Below are 26,032 nucleotides of genomic sequence, written 5' to 3' on the forward strand. Positions count from 1 at the left end.
GAAGTATCGTGATTTACCCTTCATTTGACCCAAGCTACATTCTCTTTCTCCAAAAGGATAGTATGAAACATGATTATAACTAGCAAGAAACAATTATCGAAAAACTATTTCAGTAGGCGTAGTGGCATTCATCTAGGCTTCAGGCTTAGTTGGGATTTGGAATTGTTGTGATTTATGAGAATTTAAGCCAAAAACAAACTAAAGCCATCATATATACTATCTTTTGGAACCAACTCTGCCAAGAGACAATCATTTTCGGCCATCAATATTTATACATTTGAAGCACAAGGATGTCTGTCCTACGCATATAGAACAAAAAGAAGGTTGAGTTCTATCAGAAGGTTGAATTCTTTGAACAGCTAGGGCCATGCTTCTTAATACAGAAAAGTATTTTACGGAAATATACTAAACATGTCTAAAACAATTCAGATGGAAGCGGTATTTTTGCTAATGCTTGTTCCTCTTGACTTAGATACTTGTAGAAAAACTAATACCACATAAAGGAGAGCTATAACTAAGCTAATTTATATTGAATCGGGTCAAACCCAGCCAGACAGAGCTTTACTAAAAGTAGAAATCACGGTGTACATCAAAACCCTACACATTAATAGAAACTAAATAAAAATCTGATCTCACAATCATAGTGCCAAAATATTATTGAGGGGAAGAAGGAACTTTTCTTCATTCTAAGAAAGATAGTTACATTAAAAATTAGATCAACAAATAAATAGCCCTCATTAACTTTGATTTGAAGCTAGACAGATCAGTATAGAACCATACCTAACTGAATAAAGTACTCTTTAGAGTACATTAAGCAATTCACTAACCTTTACATATCCACCAGCACTGCAGAGATTATTGCATACATGCAGAGAGCTGTTTTACAATAAAAGAAATCATCCGTCAACAATGAACTGATCCAAACTATTCACATGGGGCAAATTCTGCATCATCTGTGATAAATAGTAGTTGCTTGCACCAGTATGATCAGACAATCCAGCTGGTTGAGAAGAATCAACGCTTCTTCTCTTCTTCTCTCTCTCCCTCTCTCTTCACTGTCCTTCTCGAATGCTTCCCATTCTTGTACCCTCTGCTTCTTCAACTGCTCCCTTGCCTTTTCTTTTTCCTCCTCCTTCTTCACTCATTCTTCCCATTTCCATTCCCGTTCTTGCTCACACTCCATTCTAAGCCCCTCCAGAAGTTCTCTTCCCTTATTTGTTCAGAAACTTCAACGCCATTTGTAGAATTCTGAGATCAAAGATGTGCTAAAATAAAAGCTTGATATCAACCATTCACATAATACCTACATGCTCCAAAATGAGTGCACTAAACTACGAACTAGTTAACTCCTAGCCCCTTCTCACTATAACAACAGCAAAAGAATACTTGCTATATTTAACAATTATTACATTAGTTTTTACTTTGTCCATTCCATTTAACTGATGGTTCACAAATGAAGAAAAAAATGTTAAATACGTATTTAATAACATTTTCTGGTAATATGATGGCTTAACCAAAAAATGTTATTGTTAGCTTAATATTCAATTCTACAGGATATATGATGGTTCACAAATAAAGAAAAAAAGAGGTTTCTAGCTTTCCATTGTTTGGTTATTCATGAAATTGAAACAGAAACTAAAACAAAGAGAAATAACTCACAAATATTGTTTTCAAAAGAGGTGAAGAAAGCCCTACATCTTTTGCTTTCCTATCTTTATACATGGTCTTCCTAAGTTGAAGGAACATTGCAGCATAAAAGGAGAGCATTCTTTGTTCGTCCTGAAAATCAAAAACACAGGAATAGAATTTGAAGGGTTGTAAAAACTAACAAATAACCATTAATAACTCCTACTTTAAGATGATAATAGATAAATAAGTAACAAAAACTGCTAAAGGGATAGAAAAGAACATTATTGTATTAAAAACCAGGCTATCACTCACATTGAAGATAGAGTGCCCCACTAAATGAATAGGATTCCATGTACAATCCAAGTACGCGACACAATCGCTGGATTAGGTAAGAAAAATAATCAATTAGCATTATACCTAAGAAAGAAACAGGGGACGAAGAAGGCAAAGGCAGAATTAGAATGTATTTTACATGTTGAATCAAGAATGATGCTTTGATAATAGTCCTAGAACACTAGTAGGGAAAATACATTGAAGCAACAATTCTTATGAACTAATATTTCTAATATGTCGACAAATATATGATATCATAGCTATACTTGTTGAATGTCATTTTCTTAAGTAACCATACCTGTCGCATCCTTCTGATGGCTCACAGTGCGGATGAAGACTGAAGACAACCCAAAATAACTTCAAGTCACATATATAGGTCATAGCTTGGACAGGTTGGTTTGCAGAGATCATCAGATCAATCTGATTAAGGAGAAGAAAGAACATACTGAGCAGATAGTTCCTATGTACCTCTGGAAGCTTAAATTCCCAGTAAACTGCAGAACAATCATCAGTTAAAGGTATGCTAGACAGGAACTTACTTCAGCTCCAATTCGCTTTCTGCTAATTTTAGCTGATAGAGCAGCTTTCACTTCATCACAGGCAGCAGCTTCCTTTAGTTGTTCATCGAGTATGAAATTGAACTTTGCGCCTGAATCAAATGACCAGAATATGGTGTCTAAAGGTTCGGCACAGTAATATATATTAACCTAAACCTTATTCCAACCCAGATAGAACAGCCCTACATAAAATTCCAAAATACTTGGCTTCATGTATAATCTAGTTTCCTTTTCCTCACCCATCATAACTCCAGATCTTGGTGTTATTTTGTTTGTGAGACAGAACACATATGAAGATGTCAAATCTCCCATAGCTTTTGAATTGCCCAAAATAATGGAGCTTATACACTCAAAAGACACTGTCGATCTCAGAACTTTAAGAGCTAAATGCCTAAATCTGGTTCCATCCTTCCTTAGACAAAAGTAAGAGGATGTGGCTATTTTCAGTGTACTCTCTACCTTTATTTCAAAGTAAGGTAATGTGACTAATGTCCTCAAGCTCAAATCAGTAACAAACAAAACTCTAGAAGATCCATACATCCCAGAGCAAGAATTTACCATAGTAGGAATCCGGCTATCATCACTGTACTCTTCACAATGTAAGTTCACAAAATCAACCCATACATTTAAGATGCGCATCCTCGCCGTTTCCAAATGTTTTGATTGATCGGGATTACTGCAAGATAACAAAAGATTAAGTCATGGGAGCATACTTACGACTTAGATATGCATCAATACATATATCAAAGCCACTTACCTTGGAATGATAGCGATTCCTTGAACCTCTTCCCCCACAGACAACAAGCAGTCTCTCACCTTGTCAACAAATTTGCTGCCCATCATATTTTCCAAAGCAATGTCGATATCCTTGCACTCTTTTCCCAGAAGCTGCATATTCAAAACAGACAATATTCAAAGCCAAATTCTTTGTTTCCCTGTAAATCAAACTTTTTTCCTTCCAACCACCAATTCACCAATACAAACCTTATCAATGACCCATCCACCTGCGACACGAAGCTCAGTCTTAAGTCCATAATGGTCAAGCGTTCCAAGCTGCCTCTCAAAGATCTTGTCTTCAGTTTCATCAAGTTCAATGGTATCTCTTACATCAATTATAATTTCTTTTTCGTTTTACTTCACAGATTCAAACTATGAACAAACTATGAGTTCATCAAAGAGGGTTCAGTTTTATTTGATTTTTCCTCATAACCGAGCCCTGTGTGAAAACAAAAACCCCATGGACGGCCAAACTTGAGAAAGCCAAAAGCAGAATTGAGGAATGAAAGAGTGAAATTGGAGTTGAACATACCTGAAACTGAACTCAATTACTTGCTGTTTATGTCATTCAATCAATCTACATAAAAGAAAATGAAAATGAAAAGCAATGCATTTGGTTAATGATAGGATTCAACAAACTTGCCTCGAATTGAAAAGTGCTTACAATCCTATCCTATCTTGTTCTGAATTCTTATTAAGGAACTTCCTGTGAATAACCAAACCAATTGCTTTTTGCAGCTCTACAAGGAACTCCTGGCCCAGATGGCAAGTCATTTTCTCTTTGCCCTTACTGCTACAATAGTCCTCCATTTGAAGGTATTGACACTCTATTTGGAGCTGCAAAATCTGGTTCATCTGGCAAGCTGGGAAAGGGGGCTGGCATGCCATGCTTCCTTTGCCCACATCCCACGTGTCGACATTCATTGATATCCCAAGGAGTCTGTGCTTGCCCTGAATGTAGTGGAACTCTTGTTCTAGACCCCGTAAGTGCTCCCAAGTGGCGACTATGTTGCAACATGTGCAATTTCCTTGTGCTCCTCCCCCAAGGGGCTCATCAAATCTCCACTACTCCAGAGCGGTGTCCTGAGTGTGACTCGACAATCATACAAGTGGACTTTAATAAAAAGACAACACCCTTGGAAGATGGGGCGACCCTGTATACTGGTTGCATTCTTTGTGATGAGTTACTCCATTCACTTGTGGAGATGAAGTACGGAAAGTCCTTTTTCAGAGGTTCAAGAGGAAGGGGTAGAGGATCAAGGAGAGGTAGGGGAAGAGGGCGGGGTACTGGGAAAATGGTGGATCCTAAAATGAGCTTCCGTGATTTCTGAGCCATATATATGTATGTGATTAATTATTTTTTTAGCTCATCAATGCCATTTTTTAATTTTTTGAGCTTCTGTAATGTAACAATCATACAACAAGATAATTGAAATCCAATTCTATTCGAACCTCTAAATTTAACATTTGACCTCTCAAATTATTCTGGTCTGATTTACCCCTCTTTTATCACTTTTAACAAATACCTAAGTAAATTTGTGCACGTCCAGTTAGCCTCCATGATCCGTGTGTGTGTGTATATATATATATATATATATATATACACACACACATGGAGGCGTTCCAAAGAGGACATCCGCACTTTCGTTAAAGTGCGGACGGAGCTGCTGCAGCTCGGTTCGGGGTGCGACAGAGCGGCGGCGCTTGCCGGACGGAGGCTAGGGGTCGGACGGACCGGTCTGCAGTTGGTGTAGTCGCCGGCGACGTGGTTGGAGCGCTGCCCAGGAACCTGCAGTTGCAGGTGAGGTCGTTGCCCAGAAACCTGCAACCTCGACCTCCTCCGACCTCGATCGCTGCCCAGAAGCTGCCTGGGATGCCTCCGGCCTCCGTCCGGCAAGCCCCGTCACCGCCTGAAAGCTGCTGCAGCAGCGCCGTCCGCACTTTAGCGAAAGTGCGGACGTCCTCTTTTGAACCCGCTTGTATATATATATATGTGTGTGTGTGTGGGTCTATTTAAACTCATTTCAAACCCCATGCTATGTTGTTCTGCAGATGGTGTGGCATTTGATTCAGTTAAAGTTGGCTTTCTATAACAACAATTAAAAGTGGGATTTTGAAAACAATTAATTAGAAGCAAATAATGGGCAAATTGGGAGGCTCATCCCACACCCATGTTATTATTTAATAAATTTGGGGGGGGGGGGGGGGGGGGGGTGTGGTGTGGTTGGGTGACATCTTGTAGGAAGTCAAGAGCCTCAACTAAAGAGGGATCAACTTCATGATCTAAACTAGCAAAGTGATCCAATTTATGAGCTCTAATTTTTATTATCAGGCAATACTTTTTTTATACAATAGCATTAACTCGCAAAGTGATCCAATTTATGAGCTCTAATTTTTATTATCAGGCAATACTTTTTTTATACAATAACATTAACTCGTTTTGAGAATTATTGATTTATTATGGCCATCTACATGTTTTAAAAATGTCAAAAAATTTCCCATTCAATCCGTTACCATAATAAAGATCCAACACGATTCAAGATTAGAGCAACGCGCGCTCTCTAACCCTAGCTAGCCGTCTTCGTATGACATTCTTGCATTCATTACTCAATTCTGTCATGTTTATTTGCAGTAATTATGAATTTCTTAATAATTTTTTGTGACAACTTCCCTAATCGTACCAAATATTGGAAAAGAAAATAAGGCTAATCACAAGTTCACAACATGAATCAACAGATCTTAAATCAATTGACACACTTTTGTTAAGCTTCGCAATAGATGCCAAGCTTGTCTTGTCACAAATACACAACAACGAAAACTGACTGGTATTTAATACCAAAAAGAATTCCATATGCAGTCTTAAGCTGAAATATTTAAGCAGTCAGTTCCATTTAATAATTAGGAAGAGACTAATATGGATCTTCGGTGAATCCTATAGAATTAATTCAAATTCTGCAAAAGATCAGAGTACTAGAATTATATCACTGATGAATACACTATCAAAACAGTTGATTAGGCTGCCACAACATTGCAGCTTTCTCCTCTGTCTGCAGAGGCTGCCAAGAATATCTCCTTTCGTTAACATTACAACTGCAATGATAGCCACACAACTTAAAATCCTCAAAATTGAAGAGAAAGAGGCAGAAATTAGTATGGTGATGGCAACTTTTATAATAGAGGCACAATTGCTGATGATTCAGACAATGGCAGGACCCTATAATGGCAGCTTCAAGAATAAAAGGTGGTTTCTATAATCATGGTTCATTGGTTTTAATACCATCGTTCATCCATTACAGTCTCATGTCAACTCTGTCTTAATCATGGTTCATAACACGTCATCTTTTTCAAAAGACTCAACCTAGCAATTATGCTTATTCAAGTACTGTTGAGTGCGAAACTATGCTGCGCGCGTGAATGCGTGTAAAGAGGCTAATCAGTATCACTTATGCAAACAAAGCCAGAGAGGTTAAATTTTCTATAATCCTCATGTGCCTTGGGAGATCCAAGGAAAGAGATCCCCTTTCTACCATTCCAATTGCCTGATCTCTAGCTTCTCATAATCAGAATGACAGCAGGCTATGCTTAAGTGCAGCACAAGGCACTTGGAAGCAGGTTAGAAATATCACAAAATGAGCTATAGAAATTAATTCCCATCTTTCCAGTGCAGAGCACCTTGCAGATGTCTTTACTAAGGGCTTGCCCTGCTCTGAGTTTCATTCTCTTATTGCCAACCTGCAGCTAGGTCCTCTACCTAAGGGCGGGGGAGTTAAAGTATAGGACGCTTAACTATGACTAGACTTACCGTCTATAATTAGTTGTCAGTAGCTATGGTTAAACTGCAAGTTGTAATAACTGATAAATCTATTAGCAAGTCAATTAGTGAGTAAGACAATTGAATTTGCACTCATAAACAAGTAAGTTGCAATTCTCAATCCATTCATACTCAAAAAAATTCATTCATTTTTGGTTCTCAATCTTCAATCCCATATTACCAGAGTTTTCCCAATCTTTATCAATACAAGTCAGAAATATAAGCTACACTATGAATAAATCCACTAATAAGCAAAAAAGGACAGATATATGCGAGAAAAGTAAAGCAAAAAAAATAAAAATTACAAAAATGCAATTGGAAATCACGGCGACAAATTTGCTGCTTCCGTAAGAGCTTCCCCCCATTGCATGTTTCTTTTTCTTCAAAGTCTAATGTATGAAATGTGCACACTTCAAACTGTCCTTAATAAAAGAAGGAAATCATGTTCCAAATCTGTTACTAATGTTAGCTGGACATTATTTTTTCATACGGGTGAAGTGCACATTCAAACATTCTAAAGTGCCTTGGGTATTTCTAAAGTGACAATGTCCAATTTTAAAGTGGTATTTTAGGCAGTTTGCCTACTTTAGTTGGTGATATTACTGTTGAGTACGAAACTATGCTGCACGCGTGAGTGCTGTGTAAAGAGGCTAATCAGTATTACCTAAGCAAACAAAGCCGCAGAGGTTAAATTTTCAATAATCCTCGTGTGCCTTGGGAGATCCAAGGAAAGGACTCCCCTTTCTACCACTCTAAATTCCTGATCTCTAAGCTTCTCATAATCAGAATGAAAGCAGGCTATGCTTAAATACAGCACAAGGACTTAGAAACAGGTTAGAAATATCACAAACTGAGCTATAGAAATTAATTCCTATCTTTCCACTGCAGAGCACCTTGTAGATGTCTTTACTAAGGGCTTGCCTTGCTCTGAGTTTCATTCTCTTGTTGCCAACCTGCAGCTAGGTCCTCTACCTAAGGGGAGGTTGGGGTTTGGTGGGGAGTTACAGTATAGTACGCTTAACTATGACTAGGCTTAGTTGTCAGTAACTATGGTTACACTGCAAGTTGTAATAACTGATAAATCTGTTAGCAAGTCAATTAGTGAGTAAGACAATTGAATTTGCACTCATAAACAAGTAAGTTGTAATTCTCAATCCATTTCCAAAAACTTCATTCATTTTTGGTTTTCAATCTTCATTGAGTCTGAAACCCTAGAATATGCCCCGTACTACATATTTCAACATCTTCAATCCTAAACTACCAGAGTACCAGAGTCTTCCAATCTTTATCAATACAACTCAGAAATATAAGTAAATTATGAATAAATCCACTAATAAACAAAAAAGGACAGATATATGCGAGAAAAGTAAAGCAAAGAAAAAAAAAATTATACAAATGCAATTGGAAATCACAGCGACAAATTTGCTGCTTCCGTAAGAGCTGCCCTCCATTGCATGTTTCTACTTTTTTTCAAAGTCTAATGTATGAAATGTGCACACTTCAAACTGTCCTTAATAAAAGAATCATATTCCAAATCTGTTACGAACGTTTGCTGGACATTATTTTTTCATACAGGTGAAGTGCACATTCACACATTCTAAAGTGCCTTAGGAATTTCTAAAGTGCCTTTGCTGGACATTCTTTTGAAGTGGTATTTTAGGTAGTTTCCCTACTTTAGTTAGTGATATCAAAATTATATGTTATACGAATCATCTGAGTTTAATAATGTCAGATATGAGTCCAGTGTTTAAAGATATATAGCATTATATCACTCTCACTTGTAACAAACAGAGCGCAGTAAAAGCCAGCAAACAATACCAATTAAAAGCCCAGAGATAAAAATTAAAAATAAGTAAAACGCCAGACAACCAATGAGCAAACACAAATTGAAATTGAAGAACAAACCCAGCCTTGTTCGTGTGGATTGATCGAGATTTGACCATTACATGAGTCCAGATTAATAGGTGCCTCTGCCCCTCTCACCATCAATTGCCATCTTTCGGGATCAACTTTGGCAAAAGAAAATCTTCTTCTAAATAAGAGAGTGCAGAAAAAGCAGGTCAGTGAAAAATTATCACAACAGATTACAAGTTTATGTGCATGGAATATTAATACCTGAAATCCAAGTATTAATGATGATCGATCATAGTGTACTTCAAGGCCTCAATCGGTACTTGATGATGATTATACTAGAGCTAGCTGAACCTTGTGCATGACCAAAATCACAAGCAGGTAATTCCAAAGCACCTCAAAAATGCTAACATTGCTCTGCCTATATTTTTTTGTCTTGCCATGTCTTCAAATCTTTTTGTTGGAAGATGAGGTTCCTGTTCTCGTTCTCATTCTTGTTCCCCGTTGTGATGATCATCGTGTACTTCCCCGTAATTGCTGTCATCTGATACTAATGATGCTACAGCTGCTCCTTCTGCGTGCAAAGCCACCTGATCAGAAATGCTAGCATTGCTCTGCCTATATCTTTCTCGTGCCAGGTCTTTCATATTAGCCAGGTGGACCCCAAAACTCTTTAGGAGCAACCCTTTGCCACCTGAGGCATAGTCATGAAAAATCACTCGAACCACAGGATCCACCACCTCTAGCTCCTTGAAAGCAATAAATGTCAGATGCACTAATACATGATCTTGAGCTGATGCAATACATGTCGCTTTTGATTTAAAAAAGTGGCAACCAGAGTCAGGACACACTTTTTTATCAATCACAACCTCCACAAAACAACAATCAGGATCATATAAAAAATCTTGGGTAAGTTCAAAAACAACACAGACAACCAATCCTATTCTCTCAGCCTTCAGATTCCTGGGGATTTTTATCAAAATTTCACATATATCATACTCAGGGTCCTGACCAGGAAGCAGACTTGTGTCCACCTCACCCCCATCAAACCAATTTGGAACTTCAATTTCCTGGAGGCTTGGAAGAATAAGATTCCACTGAACATGCTGATCTAAGCCGGCATGCACCAGCTGCAAGATGCATATGGTTGTGTTAACTATTAGTGTGCCTGTTTAAGCAATGCTTGTAAAAAAGAAAAGAAAGATTATGTGTGTGGAGAGAGAGATGGAAAACCTGATTAAACAATGCTTTTGCCATCTTCGACACCACGTCCATGCCAAGACTATCCATCAGTCTATTGCAATTAGACAAGTGGATCCCGCGAACACGTCCCGGAGTGTCTTTCTGTTCCAGTATATTTGACAATTTTGAAAATCTTTCCAACGATACGCAATCATCCAGCTTTATAACTACTATATTTGGTGGAAGTTCTGAAATGTCTCGAAGCCTCTTGCAACCAGCCAAATTAAGATATTTCAATTCGCTGAATTTGTTGATGCATGCCGGAAGACTATCAAAACTGCTTCCTGAAAGATTAAGGCTCCATAATGTGGACGCACAGTCAAGATTCGTTAGGAAATCAGAGACCACTGATAATTGGCATCCTTCAAAATCAAGACGCTGTAGCTGGGGAAACAATAATGAACCAGGATGATGATCATGCCCATTGTTTGAATTAGATGGAAGCATCAAAGGAAGAGATTCTGCACTTGATGAAACCAAAGCGCTCCCCCTACTTGGAAATGTCACCAGTTTTGGACACCAAGAGAGGTCTATCCATCGTAGATGCTGCAGCCCTCCGTAAACACCGTGCGGCACATTTGTAAGGTTTGCACATAATGCTAGATTTAAAGACCGAAGGCGATTGAGATTTCCAATTGACAGAGGCAATTCTTCAATCAGAGTTTCAGAAGCGTGCAATTCCACCAAGGACGTGAGTTTTCCAAACGGGGGCAGTTCTTTAATGGGAGTTTTAGATAGCTTCAATTGCACCAAGGATGTGAGATTCCCAATTGAAGAAGGCAGCTCTCTGATGGAAGTTTCAGAAACATTCAATTCCTGCAAGGACGTGAGATACCCAATTGATGAAGGCAGTTCTGTGATGGGAGTTTCAGACGCGTTCAATTTCTTCAAGGAAGTGCAATACCCAATCGATGAAGGCAATTCCTTAAGGGGAGTTCTAAACAGGTACAATTCCCTTAAAGAAGTAAGATTTTCAATCGTTAAGGACAATTCTTTTATGCCACTTTTCCTTAGATCCAATGTTTTAATGGACTCCATGTTGTGCACAATTTTTATGAAATTTTCAAGCCTTCTACAAAAGCCAAGCTGAAGATTCCTCATGGATTTCCAACTAACTTCCGTGGGAAAAGTCTGGAGACTTGAGCAGTCCCAAAGACTCAAATACTCAAGTTTATCGAGGAATCCAACGGAATAATGCACTTCAACTAAACTTTTACAGAGACCTAGATTCAAATGTTGTAAGTTTGGGCTTCCTGATAAGTCTGACACTTTCTTTAGGCACTGACAATCACTTAGATTTATTGATGTCAGATTTATCAGATGCTGTGAGACAGAGTAGAAAAATATTAGATAAAAAACATGGAGAGGAAGGAACAGAGATGATAAGCTAAAGATCTCTGCATGTGTATCCAAAGTAACATACCTTGTATCTATCTCCCAATGCTGTGATGCGACTGCCAGGCATATTGATTAGAGCAAGTTCTCTTGGAATTAAATTGGATGGCAAAAATTGTAAGGGATATTTAGGCCAATCAACTACCCTCAAGCTATTTGGCAGACTATCAACAGCGCCAGAATAGCGTCCAGCACGGTGTATGAAAAGTCTAAGATTTTGCATGTTGGAGAAAGTGGTCCCACTTAAACATATCACATCTGAATCTTTGGGCAGCTCCACCTTGATGCCTATAACATTGGTTGTTCCCTATTATGAAAATGCAATAGTATTAACAAACCAAACTCTTTCTCATATAATTAAATTTCATATTCTACATAGGTTTTAGGATTTTAAACAAAAATAATTAAAGTTGAGGTGAATTTAGATATGCACTTACAATATTCTCTGTTAGAACACGGTAAACATCTTCATGAAACCACAACCTGCTACGCCTTCCAGGTTCATTGGGTGACTCTTTGTGAACTATATATCTACCCAGTTCTTCTAGCAAGTCATGCATCCAAATGCGACCCGTAGATGTATTGATGAGGGCCTTGTCTATGAGCACGTTGATACAATGCTCAGCAAGTTTGGAGTGACAAGCTTCTAATGTTTGTATCACATGGTCTCTATGTTCACCTTTGAAGAAACATGCAATGTCAAGAAAAACTTCCTTCTCTGTGTCATCCAATCCATCGTAACTTATTTTGAGAACTTCTCTAATTTTTGAGCTTTTGAAACCATCTAATGCAGCTTGCCATTTCTCTACATTTCCACCACATAGAGAAGATCCTAGAACAGTCAAAGCTAATGGAAGGCCTTGAGCATAGCGTATAGCACGTTTTGTAAGTTCTGCAAAACCATCCAAAGGCCCGTTTTTTTTGAAGGCATTCCAACTAAAAAGCTCGAGAGCTTCATGAGGATCAAATTTTTGGACCTCGTATATTAAATTAACACCATGACTGGTCAACAATTGCCTATCCCTTGTTGTTATGAGGATTTTACTACCCTTACCAAACCAACTACAGTCACTGGCTAAGTTGTTTAACTGATCAATATCATTCACATCATCAAGCACTAAGAGAACACATTTGTATTGCAACATTTCTTTGATCATAGTGATTCCTCTAGCTACATTGTCCACATTTAATTTTTTTCCCTTTAGAATCTGACGAAGAAGTGTCTTCTGTAGTTTGACAAAGCCTCTTGCACCCATTGAATCTGCCCTAACATTTTCTAAGAAAAAACTCCCATCAAATTTATGAGCAATTGAGTTATAGACAGCTCTGGCAATTGTCGTCTTACCTATTCCACCAGCCCCCCATATCCCTACCATATGAACGTCTCTTCCCTCAACACCTAAAAGCTTATGGATCTCTTGCACCCGAGTTTTTATTCCTACTGGATACTTGGCCACATCCATATATGTACTGTTCATAACTTGCTCTGAAATCTCTTTAACAATTTCATGAATAACACTGGGTTCAGAGCAATGCCTGGACATTTAAAATAAACTGCATTTAATCAAGAATACAAACACATATTCATATTGTTTCGGTCACAGGTAAAATAAAATATATTTTATGTTGTAGAATTTCAAATAGTGTATTAGTTTACCCCAGAACCATAATATGCAATATGTTATAGTATAAATGTATATATCATGTAATAGGTACTTGAGTGTATAGATAAGGTACTTGAGTGTATAATGTAGGTATAAGGACTTGTGTGACATGCTTTATGCCAAAAGGCAACAAGCATGGCAATTATCATCATTGAAGACAACCATGTGGAGCTGCAGCCATGATGAAAATGGTTACCAAATTGGCTTTCTCTTTGAGTATTCACACTACAATGTATACTTATAAATACTCCCTTGTATGAGATGAATAAACTCACTAAAATCTTCATTCTCTCTGAATCGAAACTCTCTCTCTCTCTCCGTTAATTTACGTTTTCCTTAAACACGTTATCAGCACGATATTGCTCTAGAATTAGAATCGAAAAAACAAGAGTAGAGGAAGTTCGTATCCGATCGAAGTCATTTTTTCCAAACCTACAAAAAACCTCCAAACCCTACCACATATCAAAGCTCTTGATCCAAGAAGAACCAGATTCCAGGAAGCCAGAACCGGCGGAGCCACCTTCAAAACTGGTCGGAAAATACCCAAACCGGCCCCCGGAAACACTGAAACTCTCTCTGCCCGGTTTGAATTCTTCCTTCCTGCCCCCTGCTGCCAAACTCCACCAGAAACTGCAGCCTGATCCCAGCTCGCCGGAGCCAGAAAAATAATCATCGAAACCGGCCGATTACTGCCTGAACCGGCCGCCTGAAGCCACTGCACCACCGAACCGCCGTCAGCACCTCAGTCAACCCCTGCCTCAGTCAACCAGCCCAGCAGACGCGGCCCAGAAGCTGCCCTAGGCCCAGAAGCAGAAGCGGACCAACCGGCCCAAAAGCAGAAGCAGGCCCACTTTTAGCCCACTACCACGTCAGCATCCAATCAGCGTCATAGTGCCACGTCAGCACCTCGGTCAACCCTCCGGTCAACGACCAGTCAACGTCGGTCAACCCTTTTCCGACGACTTTTCTGGCCAGTTTCAAGCGATTTTCCGGCGACTTTTCGGACACTTTTCCGACCACTTTCCGGCGACTTTTCGAACACTTTTCAGTGATTTTTTGACAACACTATTTCGAGGTATTTATTACTAAAAGTTCCTGTTTTTGCTTATCAGGAAACTGCGGACTGTGGGGTACATAAAGGCCAAGGACTATTTCGAGGTATTTCTTACTAAAAGTTCCCGCTTTTGAGTTTTTACTTCTTTTTCCTCTCTTGCTTTTCCCGGGAACTTGCAATCAGAAAGCGGAATCGTGGGAATTCACGCTATACGAACTAAGAGCGTTCGTAATCAATGAACTAAGAGTGTTCATAAGACTTCGGACTAAGAGCGTCCGTAAGCATCGTTTTATGACCATATAAACATCATTGTTTCAGTCTAATCTAAATATTCTTGGAAGTTGATTTCTTGGTAGCATAGCTCGGAAATCTTATTATTTTAGTTCTCGTGGAAGTTTAGCTCCGAAACTAATATATATTCTCTTCTTATTCTCAGGATGTCGAATGAACCTAGACTCGATTTTCCCATGCTTGACTCAACAGGCTCAGGTTACCATAGCTGGGTAACTGATGTTGAGAACCACCTCACTTCGAGAGAGATATTGCCCATAATCCAGGCACCTCGCCAGGGCCTTATGTTCCAACGAATACCCACAAAGCATGCTCAAACAGTTATCTTGATGCGACGTCATATGGACAAAACACTCAGGTTGGAGTATATGTCGATCAAGAATGCAAGAGAGCTATGGGTAGCGCTAGAAGAGCGCTTTGGCAATATCCAAGATACCCTCCTCCCTGACTTGAAGATTCAGTGGAACGGTATACGCTTCTCCGACTTCAAGTCTGTTTCTGAATACAATTCAGAAGCTCTTCGCCTCAAAGCCATGTTGAGGTTCTGTGGAAAACCTCTCACAGAAGAAGAGCTAATTGAGAAGACTCTCTCCACCTTCCCCGTCGCAGCACTTATACTGTCAAAGCAATATCGCACTGATTTCAATGTTGGACGACTTACGAGGTTTAATGAGCTCATAAATGTTTTGTCGGTAGCTGAAAAGCACGACAATATCCTCGTAAAGAATTATAATTCAAGGCCCATCGGAACCAAGAGCATTCGTGAGGCGAATTATATTGCACCCAAAAGAGGGCGCAAGGAGCGGTACCCTAATAACAGGAGATATGGTGGACGAACGAGTCCATATAACCGCCCCATTAAGGAAGGAAACAACAACTATAGAGCGGACACACGGGATGGCAACGCCACACGTGGGAGAGGTGGATATGGCAACACCAGCCATGGAGGTCGTACCATGAGACATGGTAGTAGTAGCAACCCTCCTAGGGAATATCCACAACGTGCACAAACTGCGCCTCAAATAAAGGGAGATAACCACAATGACATATGTCATCGATGTGGATCAATTGAGCACTGGTTCAAGCAATGCCATGCAAGTACCCAACTAGCTGCAAGCTATAAGGAGTATAGACAATTGAGAGAGCAAGAAATCAATCTTGCTGAAGATAAAGATGGTGAAGATATCAGTCTCACCACTGAGGACTTCCAAGCTGCAAATAAAGAGCACGAGGATGCCGCAGACTTGATTAGAATAGTCCTTCCTATTTTCCAAAAACGGCAAATGTGCCTTAAATCAATAAATGACAATTGTATTAACTCTTTCTCAGTGGCGCACCCAATGAAATATGATGTCTAAGAAAGTAATTGAGATCGGGATATTTAAGCGAGCCTTGCTCCACCAACATCTCTCTACTTACCTGGTCATATTTTATTGGAGTCACCAAACGGATTGAGTGACTACAATTTGTCTAAAGTTTGATTTTGGAATACACTTTGGAAAACTTTGATGTAATCATTGGCTATTAATAAAGTGTCGCATTATTATTCAATGTCATGGACATGTGTTAAATTCCGAACTTTATTATTTGAAAGATATAAAGAGCCAATGGTTTTCATGTGAAAACACATGGTGAGAATGGACAAGAGTTCCTTTGCATCACCTCTAATGACTACGGACATAAGCGAGTATTAGAGGAACTTATGTGTCGCTCTAGTGGGTTGCATGTAACCACTATTCAAGTCATTAAATCAAACCATGTCATAAAGAGATGACTTATGGCCGGGATTCAGACACATATAAACTTTGGCACGACCGTTTGGAACATCCAGGTCATGATATGATGATCCATATATTAAAGACTTCACACGGATATCATTCATTTTGCAAAGCTTGCTTTTTAGCAAAGGTAGGATCGAGACCATCCTATGCAAAGGACACTAAATACCATTCTTTCAAAGAATCCAAGTTGATATTTGTGGACCCATTCAACCAACTTGCGGACGTTTTAAAAATCTCATGTTGTTGGTTGACACGCAAACACGCTGGTCACGTGTTGTGCCATTGTCCATCTGTAAAAGCTGCTTATGCTATACTCCTAGCACATATCATATGACAAACGGGCTCACTCCCCGGATCATCCTATTCAGTCAACTGGGTTTGACTATGCTAGAGAGTTTACATCGAAAAGTTTCGATGGTTATTGCAATGGGAGATGTTGGACATCACATTCTCATATACACACCCAAATGGTCTCGCGGAAATAACTACGATGATAGTTCGGACATTGGTGATGCGCACCAAATCTCCTCATAAACCGCTTGGGGTGATGCAAACAACTATGCTAAATCATCTCCGACCTACCGCCACTCAATGTATCTCTGCATTACAGCTAGTGGCTGGGTACAAGTATTTTGTACTTACGCACATTCGAGTGAGCCATTTATGTGCCAATTGCGCCGCCACAGCGCACTATGATAGGTCCTTCAAAACGAGTGAGCAACTCAGTTGGATTTGAGACTCCAACAATCGTCCGCCACTTAAATGCCCTTGCAAGGCGATCTCCTTAATATCACTTTGATGAGACAGTCTCCCCGTCGTTAGGGGGAGATAAGAACATGAATGTTCAGCAGGAACGATAGGAATTGTCGTGGTCTATCCCCACTATGTCTCATCTCGATCCCTATTAAAAGTGACGAGATCACACACATTTGCTGCAAATATGCCTGCAAGGAAGGACGTCCCTACAAGAGGACGTAGCGCCACCCTACACAGAGGTAGGCAAGGCGCTAACGCCATAGAGAGTGACACTCTGGCGTTACAGGCCATGGCCCCAGCTAAGATGCATGGGAGGCCAGTGGATTCGAAGGATACTTTGGCACAAACCAATCCTTGGATCACACTCAACATCCGTCTCATGAGTATCTTCCGGATTATGGTTATCGTTGGGGGACGCCTCAAACGTCAGAACCTATTCCTGAGAATATGGAGCTCTACGAAAATTACACTAGTGTACATGAGACGTGGGATAGAAACTCCATCATAATTGATGATGTAGTTGCGCATTTTATTGCGCATGAGTTTGTTGAGTATGATATCGAACCACACTCTGTTAAAGCATGAATACCAACATAGAGAAATTTGGCCTAAATGGAAAGATGCGATCTAGGTTAAGATGGATTCTCTAAACGAAGAGGAAGGTCTTTGAGCCAAGTGATGCCAACACCTCCTTACATAAAACCTATTGATTAATAGGTCTTCGTTAGAAAGCGTGTTGAGAAAAAGAGATGACAATCTCGCCTTATGGGGCAAGGCTTATCACAAAAACGCCCTGGAATTGACTACGATGAGACATATTCTCTCATAATGGATGTCATTGCACTCCACTACCCTGTCAGTTTGGTAGTTCCCGAATAACTGAACATGCAGCTTATAAATGTGGTCACTACGTATCTCTATGGGGATCTAGATACGTAATATATATGAAAGTTCATGATGAACTTTATTTACCCAAGTCAGGTGGCTCTAGACCACGGAGCGCGTTTGCAATAAAGTTTGAAACGCTCACTAAAGTGACTACTTGATTGGGAAGGGATATGCCCTCGCGTTTTCATAAACAAGTTTCGGATTCTATCGCGGTTCATGTTGGACATGATCTTCATTAGAAGCCCTTAAAGAGCTAAGGGAAACCGCTAAACACTTGAAATCCGAGTTTGAGATGAAAGATTTTTGGGAGAACACGATTATACCTCTGTTTGGAACTTGAGCATCGTGTTGATAAAAGCTTAGGCATTTTGACAAAGTCAATCCTTCAAGCACCCCCATGATCGTCCATAGTCTTGATCCTGAAAAGAATCCTCTTCGTACAAAAGATGATGACGAAGATGTGTTAGAGGCAGTAGTGCCTTACTTAAGTATAATAAGCGCATTATTATACTTAGCTCAAATACACAAAGACTAGACATCTCATTTTACCATGAACTTGTTAGCTAAGGTATAAACTCTGCGCCAACGCGACACCATTGAATTGGAGTAAAAAATATCTTTCGATACTTAAGATGTATGATCGATATGGGCTTATTCTATCCCTACAACCAGAAACGCCGCCAACACTGGCCTGCGTTTTCTATCCCTACCCTAAAACAACATAAGTATTTTGGAAGGTTTTGCTAATGTTGAGTATCTCATAACCCATACAAAGGTCTTCCTAAAACTGGTTAAGTGTTCACCATGGGTAAAGACCGCGATATCTTGGAGGTCTACAGAATAGACCTTAGTCGCTATATCTTCGAACGATGCAGAGATTATTGCTCTTCACGAAGTGGTTCGTGAATGTATATGGATTGAATCCATAGTTACGCATGTTCGAATAGTTGTGATTTGAAGTCTACCACAGATGAGCCTACAAGCATTTAGGATAATGCTGCTTATTTTTTGATGCAAGGTTACATCAAAAGCGACAACACCAAACATAATCAGCAACAACAGACTCTCCTCAAGATTGAAATGAATCAAATCCAATCAAAGGATAATGTAGCGGACTTATTCACTAAAAGTCGTTACCTAAAATCCACATTCGAGAAACATGTGAAAAGCATCGGATTGGAAAGGTTATCTGAACTCCCATGATTGAAGCAATCAGGGGGAGTTATGATGTCTATATGGTCGATCTCGAAGAGTGAATGACGTGATGTACTCTTTTTCCTCCTCGAGCTTGTTTTTGTCCCACAAGGTTTTACACTCGAGTAAGGTTTTAACGAGGCAACGGATGAAACGTCACCGCCGAGTTTAAACGGCACAAGGGGGAGCATCCAGAAACATACTCCACACTCAACGCGCGTTGTGCTCTTTTTCTCCTTCGACCAAGGTTGTTTTTTCCCACAGGGTTTTATTACTTGGCAAGGTTTTTAACGAAGCAACTTAGAAGCGCACCACCAAAACAATACTATTGACATGAAATATCCAAGGGGGAGTGTTGTAGTATAAATGTATTATACTATAAATGTATATATCATGTAATAGGTACTTGAGTGTATAGATAAGGTACTTGAGTGTATAATGTAGGTATAAAGACTTGTGTGACATGCTTTATGCCAAAGGGCAACAAGCATGGCAATTATCATCATTGAAGACAACCATGTGGAGCTGCAACCATGATAAAAAATGGTTACCAAATTGGCTTTCTCTTTGAGTTCACACTACAATGTATTCCTATAAATACTCCCTTGTATGAGATGAATAAACTCACTAAAATCTTCATTCTCTCTGAATCGAAACTCTCTCTCTCTGTTAATTTACATTTTCCTTAAACACAATATCTTTTGTTTATCTAATTTACATAAGTTCCATTACCCCTGTCAATGGTCATGTCAAAAATTTCTGTTTTCTGAGGAACATGGGCGAGCAGATTCCAACTCTTCCGAAACCTATATGGTATTATGTTTCTCTGATATTGTTGTTCATATGAAGAGGAAAGCAACGAGAATCAAACTCGTCAGGCAGGTTTTGGAATTTGCTCTTAACCATCAAAAATCAAACATGCTTGAAATTAATTGTGTACTTCATTGATTATACTTTAGTAATTGGTATAACTTGGTGATATATAAAGGGATTAGTATGGCTCTTGAATCCTAAAGTTTTTATCTTTTAATCAAAACAACTAAGAAATTGAAAAGAAGAAGACTAATAACTGAAACAGGAATTTAAAGCCGGTGGATAGAAACGTACTCATCCAAAAGAGGCCACCCTGACAAATTTGCCGCTTCTTTAAGAGCTGCCTTCCATATCTGGACCTTGTCCGAGTTATCTTTGAATTTGCATTTATGATTAGCAAGTGCCTCCCCAAAGCTACCTCTGTGATTTCGTATATCCGAGGGATCGACTTTGTAGAAAACTGGTCGAACCAATTGGTGATTTGATTTCTTGCACTCGAGGATCTTGACAAGTTCATCCAAGCACCACTTGGAGGATGCATAGTTTTTGGAGAACACAATGATTGAAATCCTCGACAGTTCAATTGCTTGGAGAAGTGCTGTTGATATTTCTTCTCCTCTTCTGAGCTGATCATCCATGAAGGTGTCGATTCCATTCTGACGCAAAGCGCTGCACAAATGGCCCGTGAAATTATGGCGGGTATCCTCACCTCTAAAACTCAAAAAGACATGGTATTTCCATGGAGAAGAAGAGGCTTCTTGAATGTTCACCATTGAGAGCTGTGAGATAACAAGAGAGATTGTGAAAGAGTTTCTGGACTTTGAAGAAGAAAGAGGCAGAGTTCATTGGATTCTCAAATCACTAATTAAAGAAAAGCAAAGGTGCCGAGGAAGTTGCCTCGAAATGTTTCCCACGCGTTTCCACAATCATAAAGCAAATGAGCCCACACTGTCCGTAAAGTAGTGATGCCAATGAGCCCACACTGTCCAGTCTCCACTGTTAAATCCAGTCCCACACGGATACCAGTTTTGACCAATGAAGGATAAAGGTGATTAAATCATATCCAGACATTCTCAAATCATTAATAAAGCAAAGGTGCCGAGGAAGTTGCCTCGAAATGTTTCCCACATGTTTCCACAATCATAAAGCATATGAACCCACACTGTCCGTAAAGTAGTGATGCCAATGAGCCCACACTGTCCAGTCTCCACTGTTAAATCCAGTCCCACACGGATACCAGTTTTGACCAATGAAGGATAAAGGTGATTAAATCATATCCAGACATTCTCAAATCATTAATAAAGCAAAGGTGCCGAGGAAGTTGCCTCGAAATGTTTCCCACGCGTTTCCACAATCATAAAGCAAATGAGCCCACACTGTCCGTAAAGTAGTGATGCCAATGAGCCCACACTGTCCAGTCTCCACTGTTAAATCCAGTCCCACACGGATACCAGTTTTGACCAATGAAGGATAAAGGTGATTAAATCATATCCAGACATTCTCAAATCATTAATAAAGCAAAGGTGCCGAGGAAGTTGCCTCGAAATGTTTCCCACATGTTTCCACAATCATAAAGCAAATAAACCCACACTGTCCGTAAAGTAGTGATGCCAATGAGCCCACACTGTCCAGTCTCCACTGTTAAATCCAGTCCCACACGGATACCAGTTTTGACCAATGAAGGATAAAGGTGATTAAATCATATCCAGACATTCTCAAATCATTAATAAAGCAAAGGTGCCGAGGAAGTTGCCTCGAAATGTTTCCCACGCGTTTCCACAATCATAAAGCAAATGAGCCCACACTGTCCGTAAAGTAGTGATGCCAATGAGCCCACACTGTCCAGTCTCCACTGTTAAATCCAGTCCCACACGGATACCAGTTTTGACCAATGAAGGATAAAGGTGATTAAATCATATCCAGACATTCTCAAATCATTAATAAAGCAAAGGTGCCGAGGAAGTTGCCTCGAAATGTTTCCCACGCGTTTCCACAATCATAAAGTTTTTAAAGGTTGGATGACTAAAATGTCGAGCGACCCATAGTTCGATGACCAAAGTGATATTTCTCCCTATCGAAAAACTATTTCAGTAGGAGTAGTGGCATTCATCTAGGCTTCAGGCTTAGTTTTTTTTTTTTTTTTTTTGATTGAAAATATAACCATTCATTGATGATAAGAACGGTTACAAATATTGGAATCGTTATTAATCGACTCCATAAGCCATTCCGGCCCATCCTCAATACAAGTAAAGAGAGATTGCTCACTTAGAGCAAACTTAGCAACACCATGAGCTGCCAAGTTACATTCACGGGGTTGGAAGATTAATGTGTCTACACCAGCTGGCATACATGAGCACTTTGATGTCTTCAATGATTGGTCCCTCCTCAGACCAACATGTCTCAGAGGAGTTAATTAGTCTAACAGCCTCAGAGCAGTCAGTCTCCACAAGGATGGGCAGTGTCCTTGTGTCTAAAGGGGGATAAAGAACCTTTATAGCTAGAAGCTCGGTGATCAAGGGGGATAAAGAACCAACAATTGGAGTTGCACAAGCTGCCATTAGTTCACCTTTTTCATTTCTCAAAACTGCACCCAGTCCTCTTAAACCTTTTGTTGCATCAACAGCCCCATCAGAGTTCAGTTTGTAACTTCCTTCTGGTGGGGGGAGCCACTTCACATTTCGGTCAATTTTCTTCAAACTCTCCTTGTTTGCCTCTTTAAATTCTTCCAGGAGGGCAGTGGCTTTAAGAATGATTTCTTCCGGCTTGGTATAGTCATTCTTTCCATGCCACTTGTTGTTTCTTACATTCCAAATTAGCCAAGCAATGTAGGCAAACAATTCCATATTTTCATACCTCTTATCTAGGAAGAAGATTGAAAGCAGCTCGATGAACTCATGGTGAACTTTGATTGACTCTCTCCATGGTGTAAGTTTCCAACCCTTCTTACTGAAGTTGCCGTTACAGATAGCATGGTAGGGAGTTTCATCCATCTTATTACAAATGAAGCACATTGGTGAGGGACATATTTTCCTCTTGGAGAGACTCAGGCCACAAGGAAGAATATTGGACGCAGCTCTCCAAAGGAAGAGTTTGATTTGTTTGGGACCTGTAGCTTCCAAATTGAGTTCCAGAATTTATTTTTCCCAGTAGAACAATCTCCCCTACATACAATGGTATTGTGGATATTTAAAGCAAGTCTGAAACATATATGCAGTCAGCTCCAATTAATAAGAACTTTGATTGATGAAGGAGTATACTGGCAATTATTTATCGTTTATTTCGATCGTAATTACCTGTGGACAGGGGTGAAGATAATCAGTTGTATAATGTACACAAACCGTCGGGAGCCAGATCAGATTACTAATATATAGCAGCAGCAAAGGTTAAGGATCGAATGTCAAGTAGTGAAGTACTTGAACTTGTAAATTTCAGTGTCAACCAACTTTCCCTCAAATATTAACATGCTGATCAAAAAATTTGATTGTAGTTACTAATTAGTCACAATCTTCCGTTTTACTTCTCTTGTTGTTGGGTCCATTCAGTTCCACCATATCTCCAGCAGATCTAGTACTTGAAGAGTGTGTTTCCTTCAGCCACTTGAGGCATTCCTCTGCAGTCCCCAAAGGATGAGCAAGTTGCCATGCAAGTAGCTTCCTTTGCTGCCAGTAAAAGAATACATTTGCATGTTAAAGTTTTAGCTCCAACAACGATCTTTTACAGTGTGCTGGAATTAGAATAGCTTACCCATTTACTGACAAGTGGTCCTCCAGATTTAAGCTGCAAAGCATCCATGATCTCCTTTCCATTAAGTAATGGCTTTACATCCCAGACTTTATCTAGACCTGCTCCACCAAGACAAAAATCAGGATAGGCTGGACAGCCACACTCACCCATCCATGTACACAGAGAGTAAGAAAGAGGTGAACACAGAGAGCATTTAAAAGCTAAAGACATGGGACGATTTTCTTGTCTCAAAGCTGCTACATGAGAAAACCCACTGTCTCAGGTTATCTGAGTCACCAGTATAATAAGACATTCTAGCAACTTCTCCAACTGAAACTAAGAAATACCACATGTATATCATCTGAAACATGTGGTTAAAAGAGTGTTGATACCTAGATTATTTATGGACCTTTCAGCTTCTACAAACAAAGCTCTGCAATCTTCTGGTTTGAGATTCTTGTTTAAGATGTCGGTGGGATATAAAAGTGTAGACATCAGCAAAGCAGCTCGCCAAAAATCTTTAATTTTTCATAAAAGAAACCCTGGACAGTTGAAAGTGCAAGGTTGACAATAAGAAGTTCAGTGGCTCAGAAAAAGTGTTCAAGGTAATTGCATGTTGAGGTGTAAACAACGCTGTTAATCATTAACCCAATCAGGAAGAGACATTTAGAAGATACAATACACAGAAAAAAATAAAATAAAGAACTGCAAGCTTGTACAACTCTAAACTCCTGAAGCATTTCCCAACACTTAATCATGATACACCACCAAAGATGCATGCCAAACTAAGGAACATAATATCCATTCAGAGAACAAGGGTTACTAAGACAATGAGTGACTTATCACAAACTACACTGTTATCTGTTGTGGAAGATTTTGATTCTCAGAATGCTTATTTTCCTAGATCACTAATCCAAAAGTTTTCCTTTATTTACCATACTGAGGATACTGACAATGTAACCAAATTAACCATACATGATGACATCATTCTTGGACTTTGATAAAATGAAAAGACTTTTTTTTTTTTTTTTTAACAAGTCCAAGGGTTTTCCTTTAAGAACTATAGTAAGGATATTGAGGACAGTAATTATAACATATGTGATGATATCAGTCAGGGGCTTAGATGCAGATATGGAGCTTCTAACTATGACAAATGCACTAACAGGATTATCACTGCTCAATTCAGACTAGTAAAAGGCATGTCTCTTTGCATATTATAGATTCCAAAAGTATGCAATACTGTAAACTTGGCTCAGCAAAACAATTATGACTCAGGAACTTACACCTGTTAACACTCGGAGATTTGATTCTTTCGATGTAAGAGGGACGTCAACATATTCTCTTCCCATATCAACTTCGGCGAGTTTTACATCCCCATTTTGTACAAAGTGAGGAAGCAAAGACAAAAACTTCTCCAACGCATTGTGTAAATTAATAACCTGTTACAAAGATAATTTTGTGACGACATATATCATTACTGTGAATTCAAGAAGTAATGCTATAACCATCACAAGAGCTTAGCATGTCGGCAAAGTAAATTAATTGGTAGAGAGAAACAAACTCAAACTCACAGTTTCAGCATTGCTGACTCTTTGTTTAAGGGAGTCTCTGAAAATATAATTCACGACAGGAACCTATAGTGAAAGAACAGAAGTTAAATGCTAAACTACAAATTGTTCAAAAAAAAAAAAAGATATGGAGCTTCTAACTATGACAAATGCACTAACAGGATTATCACTGCTCAATTCAGACTAGTAAAAGGCATGTCTCTTTGCATATTATGGATTCCAAAAGTATGCAATACTGTAAACTTGGCTCAGCAAAACAATTATGAATCAGGAACTTATACCTGTTAACACTCGGAGATTTGATTCTTTCGATGTAAGAGGGACGTCAACATATTCTCTTCCCATATCAACTTCGGCGAGTTTTACATCCCCATTTTGTACAAAGTGAGGAAGCAAAGACAAAAACTTCTCCAATGCATTGTGTAAATTAATAACCTGTTACAAAGATAATTTTGTGACGACATGTATCATTACTGCGAATTCAAGAAGTAATGCTATAACTATCACAAGAGCTTAGCATGTCGGCAAAGTAAATTAATTGGTAGAGAGAAACAAACTCAAACTCACAGTTTCAGCATTGCTGACTCTTTGTTTAAGTGAGTCTCTGAAAATATAATTCACGACAGGAACCTATAGTGAAAGAACAGAAGTGAAATGCTAAACTACAAATTGTTCAAAAAAAAAAAAAAAAAAAAAAAATAGACG

The 26,032-nt window shown here is 39.3% G+C and overlaps 2 protein-coding genes across 6 annotated transcripts in view; both read right to left on the reverse strand.

Moving 5' to 3' along the window:
* Nucleotides 1-585: 585 nt before the first annotated feature.
* Nucleotides 586-21,054, reverse strand: LOC133709164 (disease resistance protein RPV1-like). Of its 5 annotated transcripts, XM_062134812.1 has the most exons (15): nt 20,331-21,054; nt 12,033-13,131; nt 11,624-11,902; nt 10,192-11,523; nt 9,223-10,088; nt 3,961-9,139; nt 3,829-3,873; nt 3,504-3,735; nt 3,277-3,407; nt 3,078-3,195; nt 2,502-2,611; nt 2,261-2,382; nt 1,942-2,008; nt 1,660-1,779; nt 586-1,248 (listed from the first exon to the last, which is right to left on the reverse strand). In XM_062134812.1, the coding sequence occupies exons 1-5, from the start codon at nt 20,807-20,809 to the stop codon at nt 9,447-9,449; spliced, it is 3,831 nt and encodes a 1,276-aa protein (XP_061990796.1). In that variant the 5' UTR covers nt 20,810-21,054; the 3' UTR covers nt 586-1,248; nt 1,660-1,779; nt 1,942-2,008; nt 2,261-2,382; nt 2,502-2,611; nt 3,078-3,195; nt 3,277-3,407; nt 3,504-3,735; nt 3,829-3,873; nt 3,961-9,139; nt 9,223-9,446. The 5 variants fall into 5 exon arrangements, with proteins under 5 accessions (XP_061990796.1, XP_061990798.1, XP_061990799.1 ...); XM_062134814.1 differs by having other exon boundaries at nt 1,696-1,779; nt 3,829-9,139; XM_062134815.1 differs by having other exon boundaries at nt 586-1,265; nt 1,696-1,779; nt 3,829-9,139.
* Nucleotides 21,055-23,419: 2,365 nt separating this feature from the next.
* LOC133710923 (tRNA nucleotidyltransferase cca2-like) overlaps nt 23,420-26,032 on the reverse strand; it is a 43,610-nt gene continuing 40,997 nt past the window's right edge. The window contains exons 16-17 of the mRNA XM_062137071.1: nt 23,781-23,878; nt 23,420-23,695 (exon numbers count right to left, since the gene is read on the reverse strand). Coding sequence (XP_061993055.1) covers nt 23,531-23,695; nt 23,781-23,878 — 263 coding nt within the window. The 3' untranslated portion in view covers nt 23,420-23,530. The remainder of the gene's footprint in view (nt 23,696-23,780; nt 23,879-26,032) is intronic.

This window comes from Rosa rugosa, chromosome 5 (genome assembly GCF_958449725.1).
Source record: "Rosa rugosa chromosome 5, drRosRugo1.1, whole genome shotgun sequence".
Classification (NCBI taxonomy): domain Eukaryota; kingdom Viridiplantae; phylum Streptophyta; class Magnoliopsida; order Rosales; family Rosaceae; genus Rosa; species Rosa rugosa.

Excerpts from the sequence above, each read along its gene's own strand:
- LOC133709164 (XM_062134812.1), bottom strand. The coding sequence starts at position 20,809 with ATGGTGAACATTCAAGAAGCCTCTTCTTCTCCATGGAAATACCATGTC. Across the intron at positions 11,903-12,032 it reads GTGTTCTAACAGAGAATATT|GGAACAACCAATGTTATAGG; the intron begins GTAAGTGCATAT and ends TTTTCATAATAG. Across the intron at positions 10,089-10,191 it reads CAAAAGCATTGTTTAATCAG|CTGGTGCATGCCGGCTTAGA; the intron begins GTTTTCCATCTC and ends TGCATCTTGCAG.